This window comes from Sapajus apella, unplaced genomic scaffold, assembly GCF_009761245.1.
Source record: "Sapajus apella isolate SASKATOON/1434 unplaced genomic scaffold, GSC_monkey_1.0 scaffold4, whole genome shotgun sequence".
Classification (NCBI taxonomy): domain Eukaryota; kingdom Metazoa; phylum Chordata; class Mammalia; order Primates; family Cebidae; genus Sapajus; species Sapajus apella.
In genome coordinates, this window is record NW_022436944.1 from 52,539,019 (window position 1) to 52,562,941 (window position 23,923).

Below are 23,923 nucleotides of genomic sequence, written 5' to 3' on the forward strand. Positions count from 1 at the left end.
TTATTTATTTTTCCTTTAACCCCCCTCCCCCATTCCCCCTGCCCAGTCCCCCGCCTGTTCCTGTCCTGCTGGGCTCACATTCCTAGGTCTTTGTCTCCGCCTGGTATTTTAGAAATTTTGGGAGAGGAAGGCAAAGGGTGGGACGTTCTGGAAGCTGGGGGCAGGGAAGAGGGTGGTCACTTGCAGGGTCAGAGGTCAAGCCTCCTCCATTTAGCTGGGGCAGCCGGATTGTCGCCAGGCCCGAGGGGGCGTGTCCGTGCATCTGCCCGGGAAGCCCCAAACAGGCCCTGGAATTCCTGCTGCTAGACGACCTGTTCTTCCCAGTCCCTTCCCCCTCCTTTCCCGGGAGCCGCCATTCATGGCTACTCGCACATTTCTGGCTATATAGGACCCTCCACACAGCTCTAGTTTATTCCCTTAAAAATAATCTTACACCTGTTTCAGAGAGAATTGCACCCATGCACATCCTTACCTATTGATTGTTTAAACAGCTCTAAAATTATGGTTTTTCAATCTCAGAAAATGTGGTTAGAAGAGACGGGGAGCTTCTAAATGAAGTGTGAAATCTTACCAAAGTTTTGCGCCAACTTTTAGCTGGAAGGCTTATAAAAGTGGATTTCATTTTATAGTTTTTGGACAATTCATTCTTTTACAAAATTCATTGTTTACTAATTATGAGGACATTGAGGCTATTCTTTTTACTCACTGGTAGCTTTTTATTATCAACCATTTGGGTGCTCCCTGCCCCCACTTCTGCTGCAGGCAGCCTGGGAGCTGTAAAAGCACTGACTCTTCTGAAACCACAGTGTGTTCTGGGTACTTAGAACTGCATCGATCCTGTGTAAAACGATACCAGGCAGAGATTGCATTCAGAGACCCCTTTCACTCCTGTATCTGGGCTCTCAAGGCTGGTCACAGGAGGGCTCTGGTGTTGGCTCAGGGCACCCTGCTTTTCTCTGCCATCAGTAGCCACTATCTGTTCTGACCAGGACTTTTTTTCTGGCTACTGCGTCTGCAGAATCTTTTAAAACCTACCATTCATGGGGGGATTGCCCACGTCCAGCATCATCCGGGTTCTGTATTTTAAGTTGATGATCTAAACCTAAGAAAAATGACCTTAATTCTTTATAGCTGGGAGTCTAGAGTGGGCATCCTGGCTCAGCCAGAACTTACTGCTTACTTGTTTTTGTTGTTCTTTCTTTTGCATTCTCACAGAGTTGCCCAGGCTAGGTGTAGTGCCGCGGTCATGGCTCACTGCAGCCTCCACTTCTTGGGCTCAAGGGATCCTCCCACCCCAGCGTCCTGAGTAGCTAGGACTACAGGCATGAGCCACCATGCCCAGCTAAAAAATAATAATAATTTTTTTGTAGTTTGGACCCAAGTGCTCTTCTAGCCTCAGCTTCTCAAGGAGCTTGGACTACAGGCGTGAGCTGCCATGTCCAGCTACTAGAACTTAATTTTGAAGCTCTTTGTTTTCTGTTGTCAAGTCTCTATAGATAGGCTCTCTGGGGTGGAAGGAGTCTCCGGAGGTACCTAGTCAGGCCCCTTGCGTTTCACAGTTGAGACTGAAGCCCAGACAGGTCAAGAAATGTAACTGGACAGATGGTTCCATAGCCTGGGTAGCACGAGGCTCAAGTTTACAGCCTGAGGTTCTTTTCCACTCACTAGCTATGGAGATGAGAGCAGTCTAGATGGTTATATTTTCAAGAGCCCATAGTCCAAAGGAAGGAGGGGAGAGAGTGCCATTCAGTCCGCACAGCTGTCTTGAAGAGGGAAAGACAAAGGATGCGTTTTCAAGGTTGCTTAGCTGTTGCAAGTAGGAAGGCCCCTGAATGTTTAGTGGTGTGTTTTAGTCACATGTAAAAGAAACTTTCTGAAGGAAGTTTTTTCACACTTTATATCAGCATAGGAGTGATCCCTTTATTCCCATGACAAATGGAGAGAGCAAAGGAAAGGGATGTGGTTCCAACTGGTAGAATTGCTTTAGCACCACATCGTAAAAAGGGATCGGCCAGGAATTTTTCCCGAATTTATCCAGATCAGCATCTTTTGGTGAGTATTTCTACTTGAGAATTTTAGATTTAACAGATTATTAGGATTAGATAATCTCTAAAGGATGGATCAGCTTAAAAAGCAACTGATGTTAAAGGAGGCAAATTGCTGCTACCAGGATTTCGTCTGCCATCATGACTGGCAAAGTACTGCAGTGATCAAAATTGGTAGGAAAGTTATAAACCTTAACACATTTCCCTTTTATAAAGTAGGATCCATAAAACCTGCTGGTTATAGCAGAACTATTTCTTTGCAAAAGTAAAAACAATATCCTAAATCTTTCCTTTTTCTTTCTGAATTGTAAGGTTTCTGGAGAATCAGTTTAACCCATGGTGGATGATTACACACTTCTCTGGTAATTAGCCCTGAGAAGAGCAACTTTTTCTTCCACTTCTCCTCTCCCTCCTCCCCCTCTTTCCCCTCCTCTTTCTCCTCTTCCCCCTCTTCCCCTTCTTCTCCCTTCTCCTCCTCTTCCTCCTCCTTTGAGGCAGTCTTGGTCTGTCACCCAGGCTGGAGTGCAGTGGCTCGATCTTCACTCACTGCAACCTCCGCCTCCTGAGTTCAAGCAATTATTCTGCTTCAACCTCCCAAGTAGCTGGGAGTACAGGCGTCCACCACCACGGGCTGGCTAATTTTTGTGTTTTTAGTAGAGACGGGGTTTCACCATGTTGGCCAGGCTGGTCTCGAACTCCTAACCTCAGTAATCCACCTGCCTCAGCCTCCCAAAGTGCTGGGATTACAGGTGTGAATCTCTGTGCCCGGCAGGAGTGGAGCAACCTTTTTGTCCTTTCCGGAACCATTTAGGGGGAGCATTTTTCTAGTGGACATACTTCATGCCAATATTTTGGTTGTTAATAAAATAAAGATCTTGGAGAAGGAAAGAAGCAGCAGTCTCCCTGTGTTTGCCCGCCCCTAGCCCTCTCTCTTTGGAGCTCTCTGCCAAGAAAACTTTCTAGGTCACTTCCAAGCTTTCTCCCCATCTCTATCTCCCACAGCACCCTGCCCTCCTGCTCGCCAGAATGAGCTCCTATTCAGTCTGGGGAGAATGGCCTGGAATCTCGCATCCTGGATCTCCACTATACCTAGCAAGGTGCTGTGTACTGGGCATGAGAGTCAGTGTCATACCTGTGTTGGAACCAGCTCTGCAGAAGGCTCATGTTGGCTTCCCTGCTGTGTGTTTGCTGATTCTGTGGTCTTGAGCACCCTCAACCTCATGTCTTTACCTGAAGATGAAGTGCGACGTTTTGTATGTGGAAGAATGCCCCTTGCAGACTGCTTCTCTGCCTGTTGCATGTTAGCTAGCTTCCCCTCACACCCAGGTGTACCAGAGGCAAATTTCATCTCTGCTCTTGAAAGCAATCCAGCAAACATTTACGGAGTGGTGCTAAGCGTCCTGCTCTGTGGAGAGATACACAATAATGAGACTGGCCCAGTTTCTGTGCCAAGGAGTTTTCTCTCTTGAGAGCTCCTTATTTATTATTAGCAGGTAAAGGTTGTGCCAACCCTTCTCTCTCTCTGTCCCCCTCCCAGCGTGCCGGGCCCCAGGGAAGTGTAGAACATCACATAAAGCAGTTCTGTCAGCACTGGCTGCCTCCCAGGTTCAACTCCTTGGAATAACTTGGCATGAAAAAGAAAGGCAAGGAGCTGGCTGACCTTACCACTAGCTTTTTTGCCTTCGTTCCAGAAACTTAAGTCTGTAGATTGCTTGAGTGCCTGGGAGAACCATGCTTTGCACCTTGCACTTTGCACTAATCTCCTCGATGGGTGGGGAGGCAACACGCTGTGGTGTGAGGATGATTGTTGCTGGCTCTTAAGCTTACTTCACACATCCAGGCCGGAGCAGCAAAGGAAACTTCTGGCATATTCTTGCATCCAGGCCACCAATATCAGACTAGGCAACATGGTCTTAACAACTTTTCCGGATAATGAAGCTAAGATTCAGGAGAGACTCTCGTGCTGGGAAGTTTGTTTTGTTTAGTTTCTGCCTTTGAAGTGTTTCTGTTATGGTTCTGAATGAGACTAGAGTGGGATGTGGCATTCGGGTATTCCCACCTCCTTTCCTCCTTGATTAGGGGCAGAGAGAGTGGAGAAAAGGGGAAGTAGGTATTTTTAGTTGTGTTTGCAGTTACTCCACTGCTGCCTCTCCCTATGGGGTGTGCTTGCTCGTTGGGGAGGGGGTGGTTCTGTTGTAGGATCCAGGGCCCTTCGGTTGCCGACTTCCCTCCTCCTCCCATCCTGCATCTCTCATTTATGTTTGTCCCCTCTCTGGTCCCCAGGTGCTGCACCTGTACTGTGACACTTGCTCTGTGCCCATCTGTCGTGAGTGCACAATGGGCCGGCACGGGGGCCATAGCTTCATCTACCTCCAGGAGGCGCTGCAGGACTCACGGGCACTCACCATCCAGCTGCTGGCGGATGCACAGCAGGGAAGACAGGCAATCCAGGTGAGCCCTTGGCACCCTGCCACAGTTCCCACAGGAATCGGGGCCCCCCTTTCTGTCAGGTGGCATAAAAGACAACTGGGCAGATTGCAGTGTGGGGGGGTAGAATAGCGACCCACATGAGCTCACGTGACATCCCCGCAGCAGCAATCTCTTTAGGGGTCCTGGCAGTCTCCTGAAGATGTCAGGGATGTGGCCAAAGTTACTGGTCAGATTTCCAAGCGTCTAACCTGACCTGGGCCACAGCATACCACCTGCACCTGTCCCATCCATCTGCCTCCCGAAACTCAAGCAGACATTGGCACTTTCCAGTCAGGACTGCAGAAAGGCTGAGTGATTAATAATGCTATAATGCTATCTATCTATCTATCTATCTATCTATCTATCTATCTATCTATCTATAGTTAGATAGAGTCTTGCCCTGTCACCCAGGCTGGAGTGCAATTGCACGATCTCAGCTTACCACAACCTCTGCCTCCTGGGTTCAAGTGGTTCTCTTGCCTCAGCATCTCAGATAGCATAGATTATAGGCATGTACCACTGCAGCCAGCTAATTTTTATATTTTTACTATAGACGGGGTTTCACCATATTGTTCAAGCTGGCCTTGAACTCCTAACCTCAGGTGATCTGCCCACCTCGGTCTCTCAAAGTGCTGGGATTACAGGCATGAACCACCAAGCCCAGCCAATGCCTTTAACTTATTTTTATTTTTGAGACAAAGTCTCACTCTTGTCATCCAGACTGGAGTATAGTGGTGTGATCTCAGCTAACTGCAACCTCCACCTCCCGGGTTCAAGCGATTCTCCTGCCTTAGCCTCTCAAAGTGCTGGGATTACAGGCATGAGCCACCAGGCCTGGCCCAATGCTTTTTAGACAGAGACCTTTATGATAACAACTTACTATTTATATGTGAGAAATTAGTGAGCAGGAGAATGTCATATGAGGTTCAGCGTCTTTAATCCTTTCCTGGATGATAAATCCCCAGTAATTTAAACCCTTGTTTCTGTTGAATTTCTATCACTTTGGGGCTAGGGAGGGGCATGTATACCTTTGAGAGCCGGCAACATTCCCTTACATAGTTACGTGATAGTGTGCCTGAATTGCTATTAAATCTTGTGTGATCCAGGTGATGAGGTTTTAGGAAATCGGAAAATTGTGACGTTTTCCCTGTGTTGTAGGATACTTTGAAAGTCAAGAAAAGTTCTTCACCCTCCAGAAGAAATTGCATAGGAACCATTCTAGAATAATAAATCAGCTGTTTTAAAAGTAAGATCCTGGCCGGGTGCAGTGGCTCACACCTGTAATCATACCACTTCGGGAGGCAGAGGCAGGTGGATTGCTTGAGCTCAGGAGTTTAAGACCAGCCTGGGCAACATGGGGAAACCCTGTCTCTACAAAAGGTACAAAAATTAGTCGGGCATGGTGTGACACTTGCCTGTAATCCTAGCTACTTGCCGGGCATAGGTGGAAGGGTCGCTTGAGCCCCAGAGATGGAGGTTGCAATGAACCAAGATTACACACTCCAGCCAGGGCAACAATAAGACCCTGTCTCTAAAACAAAAAAAAATTTGTTTTGAAAGTGCTAAAGAATTGAGATCATGTGTCTTATAGAACAGGGAGGATTTAATAAGTTCCTCAGCCACTATCACATTTCCACGCATGGTATTGAAATAATCTTTTCTGATGAGTCAGATTTTATGAAGTTTGGTTCATAAAATTCAAAGTTGGAGAGACTCCGTGGAATGAGTAATCCTGTCATTGTTACACCAGTATTGCTTATTTGCTTTAAAATATCTTGAGTGTCTCTGGGTCGCTGTTCTCCTTTGTCAGTGTCTTCACCTGTGTGTCATTCTGTTATGTATCAGCACATCTGTGTCCCTGTGGATGAAGTAGTTTGTATCTTTCATTTTATCCCACGACGGTTGGGACCTTGACAAATAAATGCCTTACCCTGCTGATGTTTCCTTGACACTGGTGCCCAGCCTTCACTGTGGCATCACCTGAGGAAATTCAAGAGCCACTGGTGTCAATTGGGTGTGGTGGCTCACACCTGTAATGCCAGCACTTTGGGAGGCCAAGGTAGGCAGATCTTCTGAGGTCAGGAGTTTGAGACCAGCCTGGTCAGCAGGGTGAAACCCTATGTCAACTAAAAATAAAAAAGATTAGCTGGGCATGGTGGAGGACGCCTGTAATCCCAGCTACTACTGAGACAGGAGAATTGCTTGACCCCGGGAGGCAGAGGCTGCAATGAGCCAAAATTGTGCCACTGAACACCAGCCTGGGGGACCAAACGAGACTCCGTAACAAAAAAAGAAAGAGCCACGGGTTCCCTAGATTGTGATACGATTTTATTAACCTCATACTCTCCTGGGAGATTGAAAACACTTGGAGCATTATTGAGAGAATGCTGGTGCTTAGTGGGAAAAGCCATTGTGGGGGAGAAAAATGAGTTATAACAATTTGCTGGAGGCTTAAGGAGAGCACCCAACAACTCATGAGTGGTTAACATGGTGAAATCTCAGAGAAGTGGAAATTCACACTTTCTGTGGAGAGAAAAGAGTGTGGGGAGATTAAAACTCCATCAAGACAGTTGAAGGTGAGCGTAAAAAAAAAAAAAAAGACGGTAGGGAGAAAGATTTTATCTGACATACTTAACTTTCCAAAATAAATACAGTCAGCTGTATAAGTGTTGAGAACCTAGGCATAAGTCCTAGAGGTATGATTCAAATGTTAGCTGGAAGTGTGTGCCCAACATTAATTTAATACTAGATCATGGAGCATTTTAGGTAGAGTCATTTTAGGTCTGTTAATAATTTATAAGGCCACACCCAGGCACACGACATAGATTGTGATTTCCTAGAAAGCCCTTGTGTAACCCATAACTTTTGTGTGTTTAGCATCCTTGATCGGCTCTATTGGGTTACTATTTTTTTTTTCTTTGAGATGGAGTCTTTCTCTGTCACCCAGGCTGGAGTGCAATGGCGCGGTCTCGGCTCACTGTAACCTCTGCCTCCCAGGTTTAAGCGATTCTCCTGCCTCAGCCTTCTGAGTAGCTGGGATCACAGGCGCCTGCCACGACTCCTGGCTAAGTTTTGTATTTTTAGTAGAGATGGGGTTTCACCATGTGTTGGCCAGGCTGGTCCCAAACTCCTGATCTCAGGTGATCCACCCACCTCAGTCTCCATCTCTCTCTGTCACTCAACTAGTGTAGTGGTATCATCATAGCTCACCACAGCCTCAAACTCTCCTGGGCTTTTAGGCAATCAGTCCTCCTGCCTCAGCCTCCCGTGTAGCTAGGACTACAGATGTGCTCCACCATATGCCCAGCTAAATTTTTATATATTTTTTTGTAGAGATGGGGCTTGCTTTGTTGCTTAGGCAATCTCTTGGATTCAAGCGATCCTCTCACCTTGGCCTCCCAAGGCGCTGAAATTACAGGTGTCTGCTACCTTGCTTAGCCTGGCAATTTCTTAAAATGTAACACAACTCTTCATCCCTTCAAATTTTCTCATGAGATTGCAACAATTCAGTCACATCTTTGGGCTCCACTTCTAGTTCTCTTGCTATCATCTGCAGTGACTCCCTCCACTACATCTTTCTGCTCCAAGAAGTTGATCCAACCCTAATGCATGACCTCGAGTCTTCAACTCAAAGTCAGCTTCTTCAAACATCCTATTAATGTTGATATTTTGAACTCTACGCACCAATCATGAATGTTCTTCTATAGTAGCTCCAGTTTTAGTATATGTAAGACTTGAAAGTTGAAACTACTTCTTAATCCATGGGCTGTAGAATGGATGTTGGGTTGCCAGACATGAAAATATCTTTCATGCCCTTGTACATCTCTTGCAGAGCTCTTGGGTGACTAGGTGCACTGTCTATGTTTGGTAATATTTTGAAAGGAATCTTTTGAAAGGAGTCTCAACAGTGGGCTTAAAATATTCTGTAAACCGTCTGGGAGTGGTGGCACTTGCCTGTAATCCCAGCACTTTCGGAGGCTGACGTGGATGGATCACCTGGGGTCAGGAGTTCGAGACCAACCCTGACTAACATGGTGAAACCCCTTCTCTACTCAATACAAAAAATTAGCCGGGCATGATGGCACCTGCCTGTAATCCCAGCTACTTGGGGAGACTGAAGCAGGAGAATTGCTTGAACCTGGGAGGTGGAGGTTGCGGTGAGCTGAGATCACACTCCAGCCTGGGCAACGAGCTAACCCCCTCTCCAAAAAAAAAAAAAAATTCCATAAACCATTCTCCAAACAGACGTGCTGTCATCCAGGCTTTGTCGTTCCATTTGTAGAGCACAGGCACAGTAGATTTATCATAATTCTTGAGGGGCTTAGGATTGCCAGGATGGACAATGACTGTTGACTTCAACTTAGTCACCAGCGTCATTAGTCCCTACCAAAAGAGTCGGCCAGTGCTTTGAAGCTTTGAAGCCAGGCATTGACATCTGTAGCTATGAAAGTCCTAGATGGCATCTTTTTCCGATACAAGACTGTCTCCTTCCAGTAAAAGGATGTCTTGAAAGTCTGTTGTTGAGCGGTCTTCATCAATTACCTTAGCTATGTCTCTGAGTAACTTGCTGCAGCTTCTATGTCAGCACTTGCGGCATCACGCTACACATACGTGTTTTGGAGATAGCTTGTTTTCTTCAACCCATATCGTTCAGCCTGTTAGCTTCCCCATCTCTCATCCTTCATAGCATTGAAGAGTTAGGTCCCTGCTTAGGGTTAGTCTTTGGCTTGAGGAGGAGTTATAGCTGGTTTGATCTTTCCTCCAGATCATTAAGCTTTCTGCATATCAGCAATAAGGCTGTTTTGCCTTGTTACTAGTTTGAGTGTTCACTGGAGTGAACTTAACATTTCCTTCAGGAACTTTCCCTTAAATTCACAACAACTGTTTGGTGTGAGAGGCCTAGCTTTCAGTCTGTCTGCAGCTTTCTACTTGCTTTCCTTACTAAACTCAGTCATTGTAGATTTGTGGGACCTTTTCTTTCATTTGAACACTTAGAGGCCTTTGTAGGGTTATTCAGATCAGCACACCAGATAAAATAATAATCAAAAGTTTGAAATACTGCAAAAATTATCAAAATGTGACACAGAGACAGTTAGCAAGGGCTTTTGGAAAAATGATACCAATAGATTTATTTGATTGACTCAGTATTGCCACAAAGCTTCAAGTAAAAAAAAAATGGCCGGGTACTGTGGCTCACATCTGTAACATCAGCATTTTGGGAGGCTGACGCAGGAGGATCACTTGAGCTCAGGAATTCTAGACCAGCTTGGGCAACCTAGTGAGACCTTGTCTCTCCAAGAAATCAAGATTAGTCGAGCCTGGTGTTGTACGCCTGTAGTCCCAGCTACTAAGGAGGCTTAGGTGGGAGGATTGCTTGAGGCCTGGAGTTGAGGTTGCAGTGGGCCAAGATTGCACCACTGTACTCCAGCCTGGGTGTGACAGAGTGAGACCCTGTCTCAGAGAAGAGAAGAAAAGAAAATCCCACATTATCTATGAAGTGCAATAAAATGAGATGTGGCTATAGTTTGCGATTATATTTTTTATTATTTTTGAGACAGTCTTGCTGTGTTGCCCAGGCTGGAATGCAGTGGCTGGAGCTTGGCTCACTGCAACCCCCGCCTCCCAGGTTGAAGTGAGGAGCTGGGATTACAGGCATGTACCACCACGCCTGGTTAATTTTTGTATTTTTGGTAGAGATGGGGTTTCACCATGTTGCTCATACTGGTCTTCTCAAACTGTGGCCTCAGGCAATCCACCTGCTTCCACCTCCCAAAGTGCTTGAGCCACCACACCCAGCCTCATCCGTTTATTTTTACGATCAGTTTGTGTGATTGTTGTAAGGATCGAATAAATCATTTCCAGATAGGGAGATATATATACTGAAAGTGTATTTGCCCATCAAATACCTGGTCTTTATCTGGTATTAAATTGAACATGTCAGATATTCGGTTGACTATGAATCAGAGCTCTTAACTTACGACTCTGAGAGACTCACAGCTTGTCTTGGGAGTCTTGGTTCTGGAAAGAGATCCAGACATAAATCCTGGAGTTAATTCTGGATTGTGCTATATACAGATAGATACATTTTTTTTGAGGCGGAGTCTTGCTCTGTTGCCCAGGCTGGAGTACAGTGCCATGGTTTTGGGTCACTGCAACCTCTGCCTCTTGGGTTCAGGTGATTCTCCTGCCCTAGCCTCCCGAGTAGTTGGAATTACAGGTGGCCACCACCACACCCGATGAATTTTGGTACTGTTAGTAAAGGCAGGGTTTCACCATGTTGGCCAGCTAGTCTCGAACTCCTGACCTCAGGCAATCTGCCCACCTCAGCCTCCCAAAATGCTGGGATTACAGGCATGAGCCACTGTGCCTGGCTGGAAATTACATTTTAGAGTGGCCCACAGTAGCTCCCCATACCTAGTATGGTCGCCTACAAGTGTGTGGGTAATATTTGCATTCTCTTACCTTCTGACCGTTGGGCTCTTTAAATACCAGTCATTGTGCCACCACTGTTCTCCACAGAGGGCATCACTAATTAATATCTATATTATTTCCCTTGAAAACCAGATTTGGCCTGAGTCTTCTCCATACTGACTGAGTGCCCCTTGGTATTCAGCTGGAAAGCACTGATTCTCCAGTCCAAATGTACCCCCTCAGCTTTCAAATGTTTGATTAGATCTGTTAACATCTCCAGGATGGTTAAATTTTCTCTCAAGCGCCATGCTTGCTGGGTGATTACTGTTTTCTTACTGTGAAGTATCTATATCTGTTTTGGAAGTTTACCCTGCCCTTCTACGTTGTCATTTCCCCCAACCCATCTGCCTTATATATCCTTCAAATGCCGCTCTGTTAGAGGTTGGGAACGAGTTCAGCAGGTCCTGGTCTGCACATTTTGGAATGCAATGCTTGGCCGGGTAGTGCGTAATTTGGAAGGGAAAGACCTATTTTACCACCATGCATTGGGTAGGGCTTTTGTGACTTTCAGCCCAAGGATATCTTTTCATGCTTGGCAATTATTAAAATTGCACTAAAACCTTTGAATCTCCTGAACCTGTTTGAAAAATGGAAGGAACAGTTTTTATGATAAAATGAGACTTCGAAACATGAGGGATAAGACGGACTAGGAGACTAGAGGAAGAGGTGAGTAGGGTAGTCCGCCCATTTGTATGCGAAGGGAGCGGTGGTTTTGTTTTGTTTTTGTTTTTTTGCATCTGTTAAAAGTTAAATGTTAAAAACATTAGTTTGGCAAGGAATATGACATTAATTAATATTAATAAAAAACAGTTTGCCACCTCTGCTTTCTATTGAAGAATGATTAAGAAATATTACAGATATAGGTTTGGTTGACTTGGTCAGCTACTAGCTTGGACACCAGTTGTGCTAATTAATAACTAACACATCTAAAAATATAGAGGGTGCCAGTTACTAAGTTCTACTTTTTGGGTGCCAACCCTATCCCTTCAAACTACATGTATGAAAAAAGGACTTCTTCCCTTTCTCTTCCAATTCATATTAGTTATGTTATTATCATATATTTGTTTTGAGACAGAGTCTTGCTCTGTCACCCAGGCTGGGGTGCAGTGTTGCAGTTAAAGCTTGCTGCAGCCTAGATCTCTTGGGGATCAAGTAATCCTCCCAGCTCAGCCTCCTGAGTAGATGAGACATAGGCAAGCGCCACCACACCTGGCTCATTAATTTTTTTTGTAGAGACGGTGTCTTGCTCTGTTGGCCAGACTGGTGTCAAGTTATCCTCCTGCCTTGGCCTCCCAAAGTGCTGGGATTACAGGCGTGAGCCACCCTACCCAGCCCCAATTCTTAATAGCAATTCCTTTTCACCCCGGCAGCAGAAGTTGGTTTCAATTTCAGACCTTGCCACTCCCAGTATTAGCTGGTTGTAACCTCACCACCTTATTCTGGATTCTTGTAACCACAGCTTTCTTTCCTTTGTTCTCTCAGACAAAGCAGAAGAAGCTGCTTCTGCAGTTACTGTCTGCCTCAGTGTGCTCTTTGCCCTAGCAGTTCTCCCTTACCTGTTTAACCATTTCCCTGTGCTGAATTCTCTATTTAAATGTCTAGGGAGCTCTCGTGCACTCTTTCTGTTTTTTCTTTTTTTCTCTGGATGAATCCCGACTGCCTGAGATACTAAAAATTTATCGGTACTATTATGATACCTGCTTCTATGCATGTCCGTTTGATTGTCCATGCTAATTTTTTATCTTCTAGGTAATGTGGATGTAACATCTGTCTGCTTCACTTTGGCTTCTGTATTAGTTTCTCAGGGCTGTTATAACAATTTACCATAAACTGGATTCCTTAAAGACAGCAGGCCAGAGATCCAGGATCAAGGTGTCAGGACCATGCTCCCTCTGAAGGCCCTTGGGAAGACTCCTTGCTTTCTCCGTCCTAGCTTCTGACGGGTGCCAGCATCTTTGGCTTGTACCTGCATCAGCTTCCATTTCTGCGTTGGTCTTCATATGGCTTTGTTCTCTGTGTATCTGTCTGCACGTGATCTTCTCTGGACATCAGTTTTTGGATTTAAGAGTCAACTTAATCTAGTATAACCTCATCTTAGCTAATCATATCTACAAAGATTCTGTTTCCACACAAGGTCACATCCTGGCCCACATTTAGCTGAGCCTGAATTTTGGAGGGACAGTGTTTAACCCAATACATCTACCTAATGCTGGTAAACATGGTTATGGCTAGAGATGTGCAGATATAAAATGTACAGATTGTTCTGCTAAATTTCAGGTGCCTTACGTATCATGGGCTATGTACTTAGCTCCTACTTTGATTGATATGTAGTGGTACTTTGGACAGGATTGTAATGGTGGAGCAGAAACGTTATAGAAATGTGCTGTTCCCTTCTAGCTTCAGAAGGGAAGTGGCATCTGAACTGGGTTTTGAAATTTAGGGTGAGTTTCAAAAAGAAAGTGGTACTTTGGACAGGATTGTAATGGTGAAGCAGAAACGTTATAGAAATATGCTGCTCCCTTCTAGCTTCAGAAGGGAAGTGGCCTCTGAACTGGGTTTTGAAATTTAGGATGAGTTTCAAAAAGAAAGCATTCCAGGCTGTGTATAGCCTGTGAGCCCTCTGGATCTACCCCGTTCCCCTGTAAATCAGGTCAGTGGATCCTTAGGTCACACACGATCCTCTTAGGCAGAGAATATAGTGTGGCAGCTAACCACTGGAGTCATGGGTGGTACGTTTGCTTGTTTGTTTCAAATAGACACCAGGTTTCACCATGTTGCCCAGGCTGGTCTCGAACTCCTCAGCTCAAGTAATTCTCCTGCTTCGGCCTCCCAAAGTATTGGGATTACAGGCATGAGCCACCGTGCCTGGCCACCATAGGTGTTTTTGGAGCTGCACCGTTGAGTATGTCTTGCATGCCATGAATGTGTCAGCTCTCATCCAGACCAAGTGAAACTGTTGGGCAGGAAAAATACTCATAAAAATAAGGTAGACTGTATACTGTATGTTGATGCCATCTATATGAAATACCCAGAACAGGCCAGGTGTGGTGGCTCATGCATCTAATGGCAGCACTTTGGGAGGCCTAGGTGGATGGATCACTTGAGCCCAGAGCTTCAGACCAGCCTAGGCAACATGGCAAGACCACCCACCACGTCTCTCTCGCTCTTTTTTTTGAGACAGATTGTTGCTCTGTTGGCCAGGCTGGAGTGCAGTGGCACAGTCTCTGCTCACTCCATCCTCCGTCTCCTAGGCTCAATCTCCCGAGTGGAGAGAACAATCTCTACATTTTATATTTGCACATCTGTAGCCATAACCACATTTACCAGCACTAGGTAGCTGTAAGCGATTCCCCTGCCTCAGCCTACCAAGTAGCTGGGTACCTACCACGACACCCAGCTAATTTTTGTATTTTTAGTACAGGTGGGGTTTCACCATGTTGGCCAGGATGGTCTTGAACTCGACCTCAGGTGATCCACCCACGTTGGCCTCCCAAAGTGTTAGGATTATAGACATGAGCCACTGTACCAGGCCTCCCACCTCTGTTTTTTTTTTTAAAAAAAAAAAAGGGCTGGGTGCAGTGGCTCAGGCCTATAATCCCAGCACTGTGGGAGGCTACAGCTGGCAGATTCCAAGGTTAGGAGTTTGAGACCAGCCGGGCATGGTGGTGCTTGCCTGTAGTCCCAGCTGCAGCCTGGGCGACAGAGCGAGACTCCATCTCAAAAAAGAAAAAGAAAGAAAATCTGTAGAGACACAGTAGATTAGTGATCGCTATGGGGAGGAGGGAAGTGGAGATGACTTCTTAATGGTTATGGCCTTTGGTTTGTGGGTGATGAAAATGTTCTGAAGCTGGATAGTGGTGATGATTACACAACACTGAACATACTAAGTGTGACTAATGGTAAGTTTTATGATAGGAGCTAAGTGGCCTGACAAGGCACAGTGGCTGAACTTTTGTCCCAAGTGTTTCTCAGCTGAGAACTGTTAATAACAGTGTTTTACTCTGTGCCAGGTGCTGAGCTCAGCTCTACCCATGCATTGCTCTGCATTTCCCTCACAGCTACCCTTTACCAAGGTTGGTGAGGACCAGGAGCTTGTCCAAGGCCTTACAACTAGTAGTAGGCCTTAAACTAACCCAGGATTTGAACCGGCATTGCCTGATTTCAGGGATGACTGACCAGTCTGGTTTGCCTAGGACTGTCCCAGTTTTAGCACTGAAAGTTCACATCCTAGAAACACCTCTGTCCACGGCGAAGTGGATGATTCCTCAGCCCATACCAGGCTCTAAACCCTTCGTGCTTCCCTGACACCCTCCTGATGGGGGATCGCCTGCCCTGAAACCTGGTGTACCAACAGCAATCACTTTGGAATCCCTGATTTAATGCCTCGGTATCTCAAAGAAATCCTTGTGGCTTTTCAAGACGCACCATGTAATATTAATGAAAACACCATGCCTTCTGTCTGGATAAATTTTTTATGAACAATAATACGTCTGATTAAACTGGCTGATTTACTAGGGCTGGTACAGGGTGGCGTGTGTGGTGATGTGTAGATAGTCTCTGACCACAGGGCACAGCTTTTTAGGTAGATCGGGGGGATAGTCCCAGTGCATACTTGGTGTTCGTTCTGGCTGGGATGAGCTGTGTTGCCAGTACCTTGATAAAAGCAGGATGGGTTTAGTCACTAGCCTGTCGCACACCCTCATGTGAGGGATGTGCCCGGCCTGCAGGGTTTTGCCCAGGCAGAGAGGCAGGCCAGGAAGTCTGGGGAAGTTGCGTATGTGGCTAGAGTTGTACATTTTACAGCTGATCCTCATTCCCAGTTTTCGGCTGTCACCCAAATACACTGGTTTCACCGTGTCAGGGTATCTCTTAATAGCCCTGACATTCACTGTGTAGGTGCCATTTCTCATACAAAGAAATCCAGCTCTTGCCAGCGTCTCCTTCAGTTACATGTCAGACAGATGCCAGTCTCTCCCTAAGTGTCTGTTTTCCTTCCAAGGGAGTGAGTCAAGTGGTCTGGGAACCCAGGGTGTCAGCTTTTAAAGTCTTGACTGAGTAGAGTCAAATGTTTTGTATAAGGAGTAACAGTCCTTCTAATGCCTAGGCTTTTTTTTTTTTTTTTTTTCCCCCAGCTGAGCATCGAGCAGGCCCAGACGGTGGCGGAACAAGTGGAGATGAAGGCGAAGGTCGTGCAGTCAGAGGTGAAAGCCGTGACTGCGCGGCATAAGAAAGCCCTGGAGGAGCGCGAGTGCGAGCTGCTGTGGAAGGTAACAAACGGGGACTCCCCCACCGAGGCTGTGCCCACTCGGACTCCACGAGGTCTCCAGTTGCAGGTCCAGGAGCCAAGCGCTAAGTTTAGAACGCTTGGTAATTTTTTTTTTTTTTTTTTTGGGACGGAGTTTCGCTCTTGTTACCCAGGCTGGAGTGCAATGGCGCGATCTCAGCTCACCGCAACCTCCGCCTCCTGGGTTCAGGCAATTCTCCTGTCTCAGCCTCCTGAGGAGCTGGGATTACAGGCACGCGCCACCATGCCCAGCTAATTTTTTGTATTTTTAGTAGAGACGAGGTTTCACCATGTTGACCAGGATGGTCTCTTGACCTCGTGATCCACCCGCCTCGGCCTCCCAAAGTGCTGGGATTACAGGCGTGAGCCACCACGCCCGGCCTAGAATGCTTGGTAATTTTCTAGAAGGCCTGTTGGCAGAAAGATGTAGGGGGTCCCTGGAACATTGTGGGTGCTGTCTGCGGTAAAATAACAAGAAGCCTTTTCAGAAGTATGTGCGTAAGCAAGACTGGAAGCAGTCTCCAGTTTTATATAGCATTCACTCAAGGGAAGGCAAAAGAAGGGAGCGTAGTCAAAACTGTTGTTAAGAAAGGCAGGCTGGTGGGAAACATCCCTATTTTTGGTGACCTGGCTGGTTGCACTTCCTGACCTCTTGTGGAAAACCAGTTTTCCTCTTAGGAGGGCAGTGACTGTGTGTCCTTTCTTCCTGTTGGGGCAGGAAAGAGTGCTGAGCAGACTAGTGTGCTGTTTAGATAAAAATCAGCTGGAAAGACTACTCACCCCACCCAAGCCAGCATTCCAAATGTTCCTCTGTTCCTTTTCTGATTCTGTGTCCCCATTCAGAAAGGCAGAGAGTTATGTCTGAAAGGGCCAGTACTCCATGCCAGTTCTTGAACTATAATTATGTTGTCAGAAGACACAAAAAAAGACTGGAGCTGATTGGCCAGGCACAGTGGCTCACGCCTGTAATCCCAGCACTTCGGTAGCCCGAGGCAGGCGAATCACCTGAGGCCAGGAGTTTGAGATCAGCCTGACCAATATGGAGAAACCCCATCTCTACTAAAAATTAGCCGGGTGTGGTGGCACATGCCTATAATCCCAGCTACTCGGGAGGCTGAGGCAGGAGAATCACTTGAACCTGGGAGGTAGAGGTTGCAGTGACCCGAGGCCCTGCCATTGCACTCCAACCCTGGCGACAAGAGTGAAACTCTGTCTAAAAAAAAAAGACTAGAGCTGATTTCTAAGGGTATCCTTGTGGAGTGTGCCTGCTTCCATCTCCGAACAATATGATGATGGTGGGGATAGTGCCGCCGTTTCGGCAAGTGACCCTTGCTAACTGCTGTGCTCTATGATGATCTGCAAGGCGTCACTGGGCGTTGCATTTTCCATTTAGTTAACTTCACAACTGGATGCTTTCTGCCTCTTCTGAACTTGTAGGGAATATGGCTCAGTTGCTTTCTGACAAGAAGAGACTTTGGAGGTCTCCAAGATTTTGAATTCAGCACATTTTTTGAGCACCTTTGTGGGCATGACATAGTTTTCAGACACTCATATGTCCCCATGGGTCCGCCAGTGTTATGCCACCCACGAATGTTAATTATAACTGAGGGGCCCACTTCTTGCAACCTGAGAGCTTTGTAGTGAACTCTGCCACAAACTCGCTCTTCTGGATTTCCTGATGAAAAAGGCCTTTGTGTGTGGGGTTTCTGCCGCTTTCACCTTAGTTACCCTCCCTCCTGCGAGGCTGACCCACTGTCCTCTCTAAAGGCAGTTCTCTTTCAGAAGAAATAGCAAGTTTATACTCTTGGGAGATGCCTGTTTGAAAGAAGAGTCAGTCTCTCCTTCGTTGTAGCGAGCAGGTTCTGCTTGCCCAAAAATTTATCCTCAGAGCATTCCAAAATAAGCTTCCTTATTCTGGACACTTTTGCTATAGAACCTTGCTCCAAATCCTGTGGGAGCCCCTCCCTCTTTGACTAATGACTGAATTTTTTTTTCTGTTCCCAGCAAAGTCCTTTTGGCCTTGCCTGTCTCTGTCTGAGTATCTCTTTGTTGTAAGTTTTATTTTCCTGCATCTCTGGCGATTTAACATGAAGATATATGAGTACAAGGATTAAGACAACCCTGTTGTTGATATCCAGATGGCATCTCTTCATTCTTAGGCCTTATATGTTTCCAGTGGACTTGGTGCTTATATAGTTAGTGCATATATAGTTCATGCGGAAGAATCAAAGGTGAAGATTTGGCCCAGTGGGCAGAGCTTCTTTAATCTGTCCCCATGTGGACCTCTCTGTACACATGTATCCTGGTTCACTCAACAGACGACAAAGCAGAAATGAGTTGAAATCTTATCATCACCCCTCCCACCCTAAAGGAGTCAGCTTAAACTCCAGCTCTTTCAACAGTGGATGCTTATTCTGAAATAGACTTCTATGGCTTTCAGATATGTAGAACACTCAAGTCATGGTCCTCTGTGTAAACTATTTGGATAAATTCATTCCCTTCACAGGGGGGACACTGCTTAGGATTAGAGAACTTTTAAAGAATAGAGAAACTAATGTCCCATGTTTCTAAATAGCATGATTTGAGAACATCAAGCAGGAATTATTTTGGAAGGTTAGAATCCATATCCATATATTAGAGCATTTTAGATTTAAAGGGCTCCTTTGGAAATCTTAAAATCTTAAAATGTGGGGTACAGGGCTTCTCAGGTTCCCAGTTGGGTTTTTAAAACCTATTTTTAAAATACAGAAGTAAAGAGAAACTGGCCAAGTACAGTGGCTCATGCCTGTAATGCCAGCACTTTGGGAGGCTGAGGTGGGAAGATTGCTTGAGCCCAGCAGTCAGAGGCCAGCCAGCCCAGGCAACATATCAAGATCCCATCTCTTAAAAAAAATTGCTTACACACACACACACACACACTCTAGGCTGGGCATGGTGGCTCATTCCTGTAATCCCAGCACTTTGGGAGGCCAAGGCAGGTGGATCACGAGGTCAGGAGTTGAGACCAGCCTGGCCAACATGGTGAAATCCCTTTTCTATTAAAAATACAAAAATTAGCCAGGCATGGTAGCACATACCTGTATTCCCAGCTACTCGGGAGGCTAAGACAGGAGAGTTGCTTGAACTTGGGAGGCAGAGGTTGCAGTAAGCTGAGATTGCAGCATTGCACTCCAGCCTGGGCAGCAGAGCAAGACTCTTATCTCAAAACAAAAAGAAGAAAAAGAAATTAGCCAGGCATGGTGGTGCACTAGTAGGAGGCTGAGGTATGAAGATCATTTGAGCTTGGGAGGTCTGAGGTGGCAGTGAGCCATGGTCACCATTCTCAATACACAGTCTTTATCCCTGTCTGAGAGAGAGAGAGAGAGTGTCTGTGTCTGTGTGTGTACACACATACTCCTGACTTCAAGTGATCCGCCTGCCTTGGCTTCCCAAAGTGCTGGGATTACAGGCATGAACCACCATGCCCACACAGTGTGTGTTCTTTCAGTGATTTCCGGTTTCTGGGGGTGTAAGACTAGCTATGAAGTCCTGCCTGGTTTTGCCGCTAGTACCCTCTCTGCCACTCGCTCCACTTTCACAGCCACTTCTGATGGCTAAGCTACTCCCAACCCACATCTGTTGTTCCCCTTTAATATACATTTCCCAAACTAATCCTTTTGTGTTTTTTTTGTTTTTGTTTTTTTGAGACAGAGTTTCGCCCTTGTCGCCCAGGCTGGAGTGCAGTGGCCTGATCCTGGCTCACTGCAACCTTCACCTCCTTAGTTCAAATGATAATCTTGCCCCAGCCTCCCGAGTAGCTGGGATTATAGGTCCCCGGGGCCACCATGCCCGGCTAATTTTGTATTTTTAGTAGAGACGAGGTTTCATCATGTTGGCCAGCCTGGTCTCAAATTCCTGACCTCAGGTGATCCACCCTCCTCTGCCTCCCAAAGTGCTGATTACAGCTGTGAGCTATCACACCAGGCCACAAACTAATTCTTCAGGAGCATGAATGTGTCATGTCACTCCCCTCCTGAAAACTGTGTGTTTGAAATGCTGAGCCTTTGTGCTGGCTGTTTCCTCTGCTGGGATAGCTCTCCTTTTGACCTTTTGCCTAGTCTCAACCTTTAGGTCTCAACTTATGAAAGACACTGTCCTTCAGCACCCTTTGTCTATATCTGGGCTCCTAGTCACTGTCTTTCCCATCCTTTTTCTACTTTTTGATAGCTGTCACTATCTGACATGATCCTTATTTCTTTGATTGCTTTCTAATATCTGCTTTTCTAAACTACAACTCTGTGAGAGCAGGGACGGTCTTTTCTGTGGGTCACTGCAGTACCTCCAGTGCCTGGCAGAGTGTATGTGCTCAGTAAACTCCGTTCGTCAGATGGCTGTTTTTAGTTTCGGTGGTGGGATCTTGGTTGTTTTTTTTTTTTTAAGGTGGGATCTCCCAGGCTGGAGTGCAGTGGTTATTCACAAGTAAAGTACAATCATGGCACACTACAGACAGCCTCCTGGGCTCAAGTGATTCTCCCACCTCAGCTTCCCAAGTAGCTGGGACTACTGGTGCACGCCCTTGTGCCTAGCTAGATGACTGTTTTTAACTTTATTTTTCTTTAATTTCTAGCTTATAGAAAAGTTGCAGTAATAATAGTAACTCCAGATGTTTCTTATCTTGCTGATTATGTACATTTTGTCCCAATTATTATTTTTTGAGATGGAGTCTGGCTCTGTCACCCTGGCTGGAGTGCAGTGGCACTATCTCAGCTCACCGCAACATTCACTGAATGCGTATGTGCGTGTGTACATGTATGTATATGTTTGTGATCTGAGAATGAGTTGGTGTATTAGAAACACAACCCCTTTACACCTAAACACAGTACAATTATAGACGTTAGGAAATTTGATTTTGATACAGTGCTAGCATCTACTCCTCAGTCCATAATCAAGGTTCAACACTTGTCCCAGTGGTGCTCTTCATAGCTGGCCATTTCCCCCAGTGCAGGGTCACTAGTCACATTTAGTTGTCTTGTCTCTAGTAACTATCTTCTGTAACCCAGAACAGTTCTTCAGCTTTTTTCGGTCCTTTGTGATTTTGCTGCTTTTGAAGAATACAGGCCAGATGTTTTTCGTAGACCATTTCTCAAGATGTGTTTGTCTGATGCTTCCTTGTGATTAGTTGTGCCTTATGTAGGATTTTCTGTGTTTGGCCCTAAGCCTCTGTGTCTTTCTCCACTCTTGCTTTTCCCTCCAGGTAGAAAAGATTCGCCAGGTGAAAGCCAAGTCTCTGTACCTGCAGGTGGAGAAGCTGCGGCAAAACCTCAACAAGCTTGAGAGCACCATCAGTGCCGTGCAGCAGGTCCTGGAGGAGGGCCGAGCACTGGACATCCTGCTGGCCCGAGACCGCATGCTGGCCCAGGTGCAGGAGCTGAAGACAGTGCGGAGCCTCCTGCAGCCCCAGGAGGATGACCGAGTCATGTTCACACCCCCGGATCAGGCGCTGTACCTTGCCATCAAGTCTTTTGGCTTCGTTAGCAGCGGGGCCTTTGCACCACTCACCAAGGCCACGGGCGATGGCCTCAAGCGCGCCCTCCAGGGCAAGGTGGCCTCCTTCACAGTCATTGGTTATGACCACGATGGTGAGCCCCGCCTCTCAGGAGGTGATCTGATGTCGGCTGTGGTCCTTGGCCCTGATGGCAACCTGTTTGGTGCAGAGGTGAGCGATCAGCAAAATGGGACATATGTGGTGAGTTACCGGCCCCAGCTGGAGGGCGAGCACCTGGTGTCAGTGACACTGTGCAACCAGCACATCGAGAACAGCCCTTTCAAGGTGGTGGTCAAGTCAGGCCGCAGCTACGTGGGCATTGGGCTCCCGGGCCTGAGCTTCGGCAGCGAGGGTGACAGCGATGGCAAGCTCTGCCGCCCTTGGGGCGTGAGTGTAGACAAGGAGGGCTACATCATTGTCGCCGACCGCAGCAACAACCGCATCCAGGTGTTCAAGCCCTGTGGCACCTTCCACCACAAATTCGGCACCCTGGGCTCCCGGCCTGGGCAGTTCGACCGACCAGCCGGGGTGGCCTGTGACGCCTCACGCAGGATCGTGGTGGCTGACAAGGACAATCATCGCATCCAGATCTTCACCTTCGAGGGCCAGTTCCTCCTCAAATTTGGTGAGAAGGGAACCAAGAATGGGCAGTTCAACTACCCTTGGGATGTGGCGGTGAATTCTGAAGGCAAGATCCTGGTCTCAGACACAAGGAACCACCGGATCCAGCTGTTTGGGCCTGATGGTGTCTTCCTAAATAAGTATGGCTTCGAGGGGGCTCTCTGGAAGCACTTTGACTCCCCACGGGGTGTGGCCTTCAACCATGAGGGCCACTTGGTAGTCACCGACTTCAACAACCACCGGCTCCTGGTCATTCACCCCGACTGCCAGTCGGCACGCTTCCTGGGCTCGGAAGGCACAGGCAATGGGCAGTTCCTGCGCCCACAAGGTGTCGCCGTGGACCAGGAAGGGCGCATCATCGTGGCGGATTCCAGGAACCATCGGGTACAGATGTTTGAATCCAACGGCAGCTTCCTGTGCAAGTTTGGTGCTCAAGGCAGCGGCTTCGGGCAGATGGACCGCCCCTCAGGCATCGCCATCACCCCCGACGGAATGATCGTTGTGGTGGACTTTGGCAACAATCGAATCCTCGTCTTCTAATTGCATTTCCTAGGTTTCTGTGTTTGGGGTGTGTGCGTCTCTCTCTCTCTCTCTCTCTCTCTCTTTCTCTCTGTCTCTTTCTCTCTCTTTTTGAATATCAAAGAAGAAACAGTCTCAGGGAGATTTCTTTTTTTCTTTTTTTTTTAAAAGAGAACAAGAAGAGTACAACATTGCTTAAGTCCTACCTCATCTTTATTTTTTTACAGATGAATGTACTTATCTTTTCTGCAGGGATTGAGCCTGTGAAGTGATAATTTCTATCTACCTCATAAATCTTTGCATTTCCTTCTGCAACAGGCCCTCTTCCCCTCCTCAGTGGAGTCGCATTTCCCTCTTCCCCCGCGTGGGACATGATATGCACAAACCTGGCATCTGTATGGCTGGGAGGGCACTGGATGTGTGTGGTGGGGTGTATTCTGTAGATTGAGCCAAGGAAACACAAAAAAACTACTAAGTAAAAAAACAAAAAACTATAAAACATGGAAAAAATAGGATTTAAAATGCATAATTATAGAGTGTCTGTGTTCTTGAGAATACTGTGTTTATATGGGGTTAGATTATGTTGTGTTGTTTTGATCTTTTTCGAAAATCTTCTCTTTTTAAATGCTGCAACAGAGAACTCTCCTCTGTTCTCTGTTTATACCTCAGTGTGTTTAACCTCCTCTTCTGCATCTTTTCTTAATCCTAGACGTTGTGGCTGTGGCTTGCTAGCCAAGAAAAGCAGACCCTTCATATTTTAGGGTAAATAATCTTTGTTTCTTTTACGGGGAGGGTGTGTGCGTATTTGTTTCAAAGCCATCTTGCACCCAAGTAGTAAAGCCGAAAATGACACACTGCCTCCCAAACCTGTCCTTTCACACTTTGGTTTCTTAAAAATATATATAGATGTAGCTCAGGAGTTTTGATTAAACATATTCTCAAAAGTTAAGTTTTCTTATTTTGCTGTTGGTTATAAAGAGTTAAATGGAA

The 23,923-nt window shown here is 46.4% G+C and overlaps 1 protein-coding gene across 1 annotated transcript; it reads left to right on the top strand.

The window, feature by feature from the left end:
- The first annotated feature begins 3,750 nt into the window (after nucleotides 1–3,750).
- On the top strand, nucleotides 3,751–23,882 carry TRIM71 (tripartite motif containing 71). Its single transcript, XM_032268783.1, has 3 exons — nucleotides 3,751–4,496; nucleotides 16,118–16,252; nucleotides 21,503–23,882. Exons 1-3 carry the CDS (start codon nucleotides 4,383–4,385, stop codon nucleotides 22,952–22,954), a joined length of 1,701 nt encoding a protein of 566 aa, XP_032124674.1. The 5' UTR covers nucleotides 3,751–4,382; the 3' UTR covers nucleotides 22,955–23,882.
- Nucleotides 23,883–23,923: the final 41 nt, after the last annotated feature.